Genomic DNA, 8612 nt, shown 5'->3' on the forward strand with positions numbered 1-8612 from the left:
ACGGGACATCAGCTGGATAGTGGATGAGCATATCGGCATCCTGGATGTTCGGAAGGTGGCTAATGCCCAAGCCATGGGAAGGCTGGAGCCAGGCTATATTCAAACTGCAGCCCTCCTTCCTTTGGGTTGATTCGGGAGTGCATCCAACCCCATCTTTCCTTCCTCTCCCACACAAGGGCATGTGCTTCAGAGAACTTGATGGCTTTGTTGAGTTTATTTGGGGAAAATAAAAAGGGTGAAGGAAGCTTTGTACATGCATTTGAGGGTGTGTGTGTCCACATACACACATCCTAAAACAAGGTTATTTCAGTGACCGACACCATCTGCTTGGGACCTCCAGATTTCAGAGTTGGATGTGGTTCTTGGGGCCTGAGGAAGCCCGGGCTATGTAGAAAAAAACAAAAAATGATGGGCAGGCGTCGAGGCCCCATCCACCTGGCCCTGGAAACCCTCCCCTTCCTTTCCCCAGAAGCCAGCACTGCACTGCCATCTGTATTCATCCCCCTCTTGCTCCCCTTTCCCAGGGCAGTGTCCAGCCTCACCTAGTCACTTGGAGTCACCTGGTTATCCCAAGTCCCCATATTCTTCTCCTCCCCATGCTGGCTCTAGATCATCAGATTTATCCATGTTTTCATAAGATCTGCATCTAGATAAGACCAGGAAAAAGGAAAGTATCCACAGGATGGGAAGGAGACAGGAGGGAGTGGTCCAGAGGACAACTAAGAAGCGGGCAGAAGCACCCACCTTCCTCGTGGCTGGGGCCAGACTGAATCGATCGGAGCTGGGAGCTGCATACAGTATCCCTCTCATATCCTCATAGGACTGACCCTGCTTAGGTAGGGAATGGAAAATTAGAGACCCTGAAACCCTGCTGGGGCTTGTGGGGAGGGAAGTGCCGAATACCATGAGGCAGGAGCCAAGCAGGGGAAAGTGGAAACTTCTCATGTCAAACTAGGAAATGATTTGCTCAGCATCAAAATCCTACTCAGAGCCGGGGGGTGGTGGCGCAAGCCTTTAATTCCAGCACTCAGGAGCCTGAGCAGGCCAATCTCTGCGAGTTCAAGGCTAGCCTGGCCTACTGAGTGAGTTCCAGGACAGCCAGGTCTACACAGAGAAATCCAACTCTTAAAACAAACAACAACAATAAAAAAGATCCTACTCTGGGTTGAGGATTTAGTTCAGTGGTTAGAGCACAAGGCCCTGGGTTCGGTCCTCAGCTCCGGAAATAAAAAATAAAAACAAAAAAAAGATCCTACTCAGTCTTAGGATGGCCAAGGCCAAAGGAAGAGTCAAGAACAGAATCGGGAGAGTCAAAGTCAAGATCACAGGAAATTACACGGACAGCTGGAGTCAAGGTTAAGACTCCATTAGACTGGGTTTGGTAGAGGTCAAACTCCAGGTGGAAAAACATTGGCTTCAATTTTTTGTTGGTTGGTTGGGTATTTTTTGTTTCGTTTTTTGCTACAAGGTTTCGGCCTAGGCTGGCCTGGAATTCACTTAAGTACCCCAGGCTAGCCTCAAGCCATGGCCATCTTCCTGCCTCAGCCTCCCTCCCACAGACTTGGGATTCCAGACACAAACAACTCTGTCAGGCCCACTTGGGTGGACATTGATGTTCAAGGTTAGAGATAGTATAAATACTAGGAAAACAGGATAGAGGGTGGAGGTCAGAGTTAGGAATGAAGCCTAATATGAGGCTTGGGCTTGGGGTCAAAGCTAAGATTAATCAGCCTGAATTGACCAAATAAGGGTGATCCTAAGCATCTCTCACCAAGCGAGGATGCTTCTTGGCTGGTCCCAGGCAGATCCATGGGGGCTCAGGAAGTCTGGAACAAGAAGAGACACGTCACTTTTTCTCCCTGGTCTCCAGCCTTGTCCCAGAGTGACCACTTTTTCAGACACACCACACACACACACACACACACACACGCACACGCACACGCACATGCACGCGACGCCACACATACACACCCATTGTCCTGCCAGCAGGTTGGGCCAGCTCCTCGTCGGCGTTTTCATAAGACTCGGCTGTGGAACAGAGAAAGAATTCAAGCAGTGTTCCCGTGTGTTAGGAGCTCTACAGCACCAAGCGCGCTTCCCTGGCCGCCAGCCCCGCAAGGACCCCACATTACCGTTAGAGAAGGAGTCTTCCTCCCTGGACCCGTGGGCTCATCGTCAGGTTCTCTCATAACCACTACCATCTGGTACAGAAAAAGGGGCATCTCTAACAGAGGTTATCAGTCGGGGAAGTGTCATGACCAGGGGAAGTGGGGCTCACCTGAGAAATGGTCCTGTCCAAGGTTGGAGTCGGTTCTCATAGAACTCGGAACCCTCCTCACTGTCTGGCTCTTCATTAGGCCTCCCTTCTTCTTCCAGCTCTGAATTTGGGACCAGTGTGAGAGAACTGAGTTTATGCAAGATATCTCTCCTCCACCCCCAGGTCCACTGGACCCCACCGCAGGCTGCTCCAACATTCTCAAATGAGTGAAGAAGGACCTTCAATCTGAACCTGTCTTAATGGCTCTGAGTGTTCAGTGTCTGGACTTCATGCGCGGGGTGTGGCCATAGGACCACTGGCACTCCCCAGGTCCAGCCGCCCAAACGCTGAGAGTAGGTGGTTGATGAGAAAGAGTGTTTTAAGATGGTCATCACAGACAGGGGAGAAGGAAGACAATGAGACTAAAGTGTCTGTGCGCCTGGAATGCCTTGAAGTTGCGCTGGGTAGGCCCTTGCGTGCGCGGGGTGGGTGGGTGGGGGGGTGGAGTGGGGGGTGGGAGGGGCGGTGGGGGGTGTGAGGACGGGCGGCGGTAGGGGGGGGTGGGAGGGGGGGGGGGGGTGTTCGTGTGAGCGCGGAGGTAGTGTCGGAAGGGGAGAGCACGTTCCCATACTGATTTGGGTCCCGTTTCCTGGGGAGGGGTCACTTTGAAGAATCTGGGGGGGAGAAAGGGTTGGTGCACCTTGAGGCTAAACCATGTAGGGATTCTCTGTTCCAGTCTGTTCTGGAGGTTAACTGTGTAGGGACAGTCTACCAGTGAGTTGGGACCGTGCCAAGGAAGATGATTTTGGAGGCAGCTCTGAACTTGGGTAGCATTTCAACCACAGAGATGGTGCCAAGGCCCCCAGGATGGAAAGAGAGTATAAAGCTGCTCCTTTACTCCTGGCCGGGTCCATCATTCGCTTCTTTTCCTCTCAGATAAGGGCTGGTGGGATTTAAAGAGATCGATCAGAGTGAGGGGGGCTGCCTGGCAGGAGAGGATGCGGGGGGACACAGGGGAGGGCCTTTGGTTCACTAGAGGAGGTGGTTGTACAAACACTAGGGTCCCTGGGAAGTTTGGTGAGGTATTAAAGAGAGAAGGGCAGTGTGGGACATGTCAGATGCCCAGTGTGGTTTTATTCTGGAAAGATCGGGTAGAATTTGGAGAAACTGGGAGGCATGACTCACCTCTTCGAAAATAGACAAAAGCCACCAGAGAAACCATACAGAAGATGAGATAGACTATAGTCACAACTGGGATATCCATCCACCAGTCCTCAGCAGCCAGAGCACACTGCTGGGAAGGCGCTGTGAGACAGAGATCCATAAGGCGTCTAACTTACTCCCCAACCCCTCCAGGGAGATATGTCTGTCTTAAAGACTTTAAAGTCTTGAGCTCCACAGAGGGTTCCTCTCCACTAAGGAACTGTTCTTCCCAGGAGGACAGAGTATTCCACAGAGCACAAGACACCATCTAACAAACACATACAAAGCGGGTATTATCCAAGCAATGTAGGATTAGGGGAAGGTTAATTCTGCAGTAAGGATAATCATGGTTAAAATGTAGGGCAAAGTGAGTTACCAAGTTAGAATCCAACGTGTTGAGATCAAGTTGGAGTGGAAGTGGAGGTAGCATGTAAGGGTTGTGGTCAGGATAGCACAGTGGGATTGTATTGAGAGACAGCAAAGGCTGACATTGTGGCCGGTTGGATGGATGGAGTGAGGAAGAGGAAGAAAGTCAAGCTCCTCAACTTGGGCACACGACCCACGCTCCCAAGAGCTTGTTCGAAGCCACCAGAAGAGTGCAGGTGGGAAAGATGCTGAGTTTGACTTTATATAGCAAGCCAGGGATGTCCGTGGGACATCAAATGTCATTCCAGGGAGGATGGCTGGGTATGGGGAGCGTGGAGCCCAGGGCAGATAGAAGCCATGGAAACTAGGAGCCCTGGGGAGAGAGAATGAGAATCGGGTGTGGATAGGCGTGAGTACAAGACCCAGGACTCCAACGGGGAGGGTTTGGGAGGAGAGGTCACCAAAGCTCACAGAGAAGACCAGAAAAACCAGTTCTCAGAAGCAATGAACAAAGAGCTACAGTTAGTATTCAGTGTACAAACTGGAGTTTGGGGTGAGGCTTGAGGCTGGTCCTAGTGCTAGACAGGCTTAGAATTATTCATGTCAGTCTCACAAGTTCTACGGTTGTTGTGTACCACCAGCTCCTGTCTGTCTGTCTCTGTCTCTGGTCTACAACACACACACACAACACACACATACACACACACACACACACACACTAGGATGGAACCCAGGGCCTCATACATGCTAAATACACACACCCCTGACCACAGTTCTTTTTAACCCTTCCAATAATTTCAGTAATTCCACACAGATTCCAGAATTGAGAAAACCCTACCTGACCTTGCAATGACCTTCACATGCATCTCGATGGTCAGGTTTCCATGGAGACAATAATAGGTACTTCATCTAAAGCTGTGGCTTGAGGCAGTGACAGAACACGCCCCCAAACCCACATCTCTCGACTGGGTGTCTCCCCTAAGGCTTAGGCTCGGTAATGAAACATTAGGCCTCCAAGGATGCACATGGGTCCAGGAGATGGAGCCTCTGTCCACTGGGACAGGGGTACCCCACAGGACAGCCAAAGTGTGGAGCCAGGGCTACAGTGAGAGCTAGAGCATGGAGAGAAAAGATAATGAAAATATAATCCATGGGGTCTCGTCTCCCAAACCTCCAGTTCCCCAGCACCATCCCTATCCTTGGGACCCACTTCCCAGCCTCCCCAAGCACTGTCCCCTTACCTTGGTTGATGAGACTCTGATTCAGACTGACCCTCCGTGGGACAACAGACCCTGTCCTCACGGCCTCAGCTGGTCTTTAGCCCACACATACAGCCAGGAAATGTTTTGGGAACCAGAAGCGGGCCTGTGGCTCCCTGAAGACCTGTTCTCCAGGCCACAGTCCATGTCCCTTATATCCGAAGCGTTCCAGCGGAACAGCTCCCCTGGGAAGAAACCCCAAGCCATACATGAGACGGGGGAGATACAGAGACCCAGAAGGCAGAGCCAGAGATATACAGAGAGAAAGCAACTATGATTGACAGACAGCGAGACAGAGATGTGGGGTAGCTCAGAGTAGTTACCAAGCCATGGAACCAGCTGCCTATAACTAACCCCTTCCTCCTCAGCCGCTGTGGCCCCACCTTGACTGAAAACTTTCCCGGTCCTTGGAAGAGCCCCACTTTCCAATCAACCCCCACTCCCCAGCTCTGCCGGGCACTCACCACTGTCCTCCAGGTTCACTGTCCAGGCAGGCTGCCAGGTATCCTTCTTGAAAGGGGGCTCTTATGGCACAGGTAGAAGCCCCCCATATGGTCCGAGACGTTTTGATAATGACTAGCAAGATTCCCAGGGGCCCCACCTGCAGGCCCAGGCCTGGGGACCCTAGGGTCAGCTCCAAGAAGGGGGTTGACTGATTCCCTCGATACCAGGCCAGCTTCTCAGAAGAGACCGTGGGGGTCCGGAGGCATGGCAGCAAAATGTTGCTTCCCTCTGTGGGGAGAGATAGAGGGGAGCCCCAGCCCCCCTTCCTTCTTCATAAACCAAAGGACCCCAGGAGTTCACCATATGGGAAGCCCTGAGGGTCTCTTCGACTCCTCCCAGAAGTTTACTAAGAAAATGGAGGCCCAGAGAAGGCCAGGTATTCAGCCCAGAACCCAGGCTTCCAACCCCAGCTCCTTCCCTTCAGAAAGACAGGCAGACATACCTTCTACCTCCACCAGGATCGGCTTCTGGGGGGTCCTGCCTCCTACAAGGTAAGGAAGAAGAGGCAGGAGAGGGGAGAGGAGATGGCATGGTAGCCGGGCTCCCCGGGGCACTCAGCTTCTCTGTGCCGCGGAGAATGCTGGGGCGGGCAGGACGCTGGTGGGCAATGAACCATGGGTGTCTGTGGGGTGGTGGCAGTTCCCTGTGGAGGAAAGGGGTGCTCACACCTCAGGCCCCCTTTTGCAGGCACTGTTCCAGATCCACAACAGTTGTCCCCTCCCTGCCACCCCCCACTTGGCCCAAGTAGATGACCTTATGTATGTTTCAGCATGGAAGCCCCAAGGGGGAAGCTAACATCGTCACCAGGGCTCGCACCGTGTTTTCCACTTAGTGGTAGCTGGTGAATATCTGTCCAATGAGTGGATACAGATTTCCGGTCTCCTTTCCTCTCCCTTCTCCAGACTCGATCCTATCTCATACCTCTGTCTCCCAGTGGTGGGATTAAAGGCATGTGCCGCCATGCCTGGCTTCCATTTTTTTTTTTTTTTTTCTCTATCACCTGTGGATAGTGTTAGGACTTTATTATTGGATGTGCTGATCCAGTCCTACAATTCCAGCTACTTGAGAGGATCACAAAAGTCAAGGCTAGGTTGAACAGCAAAGTGAGTTCAAGGCCAGTCTAAACTACTTAGTGAGACCCCATCTGAAAAAAAAAATTTTTTTAAATAAATAAATTTTATATCCTGGCTGTAGTTTCCCCTCTCTCCCTCCTCCCCCTAGTCCCTTCCCTAACACCCCTCAGTCCTACCCCCACAAAACATTCCTCCTCTGTTTCTGTTTAGGAAAGGACAGGTTCCCGTAGTTGACCCAAAAATCCGCATAATCAAGTTCGCAGTAAGACTAGACTCACATGTGTTAATGACTGGACAAGTACCCAGTACAAGGAGGTAGGGTCCTAAGACTCTGTGAATATGAGCTGGAGACAGGCCGTCCGTGTTGGATTCTAGGCATCTCTGCAGATGTTGTCCAGTTAGGTACCTGTCTGAGAAACTTAAAAATTTTAAAGCTGAGGACAAGTCGTGATAGTGTAAATACAGACTTGAGTCAGTTGCTACACAAACATACAACACCACGAGCAATTCATAACAATACATACTGGGTCTTTCCATTCAGCTGGGACTATAGAAGATCCATTTTCAAGATAAGGAAGAGCACAACAGGCACAGTGACAACCCTTCATACCCCAGCACTGGAGGCAGCAGCAGGAGACTTCTGCTGAGTTCCAGGGCCAGAGGGCTTAATAGTAAGACCCCTGTTCAATCTCCTCAACAAATAAATGAATGAATGAATGAATACAACAACAAACAAACAAACAAAAGAAGGAATATGTGAGCTGGGTATGTATGTGCAGGTAAGCACATTGCCAAACACTCATAAATTCCTGGGTCCAGCACCAAGCTAGAAGAAAGCTGGCGTGTGTGCTGTTTGCTGTGTGTGTGTGGTGGCTGTGTGTAGTGTGTGTGGTTGGCCCAGCTACAGTTCACTTTAGAGAGCAGGGTCAGCTCATACGATGAGAGTGAGCCATTACTGCTGCCCCAAGCCATAGGTTAATTTCTAAGTGTTAAGAAGTTAGTAAGCTAAGCTGACAACAGAGACTGTTTGGCGACACATATCAAAGCTGGAGGGGCTGGAACAGCTCGTGGTGGGGAGACAAGAGACATGTCACCCTTCTGCAGTGGTCTTTAAATGACTTTCCTGGTTAAGGTCTTTATTGTCCGCGATAGCCCCGATGCAGTTATAGAAATTCATGGAAATGGGGGTGTAGGCCTCAAGAAGGGAAGGGCATTCTTAAAGTCACACAGGGAAGGTGGTTCAGTAGTTTGAGCATTTGTGTGTGTGTTGTGCATATTGTTGTGTGTGTGTGTTGTGTGTGTGTGCCTGTGCCTTTCACTGATGACAGGAAGGAAAGACTAGAGACCCAAGAGACATGCTTCTCAGTTGAGTCCAGGCCCGTCTCAACTGGGCTGTGACTTCTGTTTGCCCCAGGCAAACCTCAGGGGACAGACACCACAGGTGGCAGGGCCCTAACTTCCCTTGATTGAGCTGAGGGGCCAAGAAGGAGAATGAGGCTTAGGAAGCAGAGGCTTTGAATAGCAGGCAAATCCCCACCTGCTAGCACCCCACGGTGTTTCTCCCTAGCTATCTCTTCTTCGAAATCCCTTCTTAAAACCCCATGGAGACTGGAGCCACGTGAGAGGAAATGATGCTATTTCCAATCATCCTTCCACTCCCTTCACCACAGTCAGCTTACTGAGCAGTCTTGCTAACCACAGGGCCTTTGAACATGCTGCCTTTCCACTTGGCCGACTGCCGTCATCAGTCAGCTCTCAGTTCAAACGTTACTTCCTCAGAAAGGCCAGCCCAGAACTCCCAGGTACTTTTTCTGACTTCACATCCTTGTTTTCTTTCCTTTCTAGTGTTTTCCTCAGTTTTAAATTACACTAGTTAATCTCCTTATCTCCATTGAATCAATGCAGAATCCTGTTCAACTCTTTTATTTTTTTTTTTTTTTTTTTTTTTAA

The 8612-nt window shown here is 50.7% G+C and overlaps 1 protein-coding gene across 1 annotated transcript; it reads right to left on the bottom strand.

Moving 5' to 3' along the window:
• Positions 1-645: 645 nt before the first annotated feature.
• Positions 646-6203, bottom strand: LOC114700321 (B-lymphocyte antigen CD19). The gene is given in 23 exon segments (XM_028879901.2): positions 646-783; positions 786-831; positions 1777-1826; positions 1972-2028; positions 2133-2201; positions 2279-2309; positions 2311-2378; positions 2800-2897; positions 2899-2933; positions 3157-3200; positions 3443-3514; positions 3517-3551; positions 4670-4730; positions 4733-4806; positions 4808-4892; positions 4895-4926; positions 5055-5118; positions 5121-5270; positions 5550-5609; positions 5612-5651; positions 5654-5817; positions 6032-6102; positions 6104-6203. Coding segments are annotated over 23 exon segments (1560 nt in total). The 5' UTR covers positions 6121-6203; the 3' UTR covers position 646.
• Positions 6204-8612: the final 2409 nt, after the last annotated feature.

Source organism: Peromyscus leucopus, unplaced genomic scaffold (genome assembly GCF_004664715.2).
Source record: "Peromyscus leucopus breed LL Stock unplaced genomic scaffold, UCI_PerLeu_2.1 scaffold_472, whole genome shotgun sequence".
Classification (NCBI taxonomy): Eukaryota; Metazoa; Chordata; class Mammalia; order Rodentia; family Cricetidae; genus Peromyscus; species Peromyscus leucopus.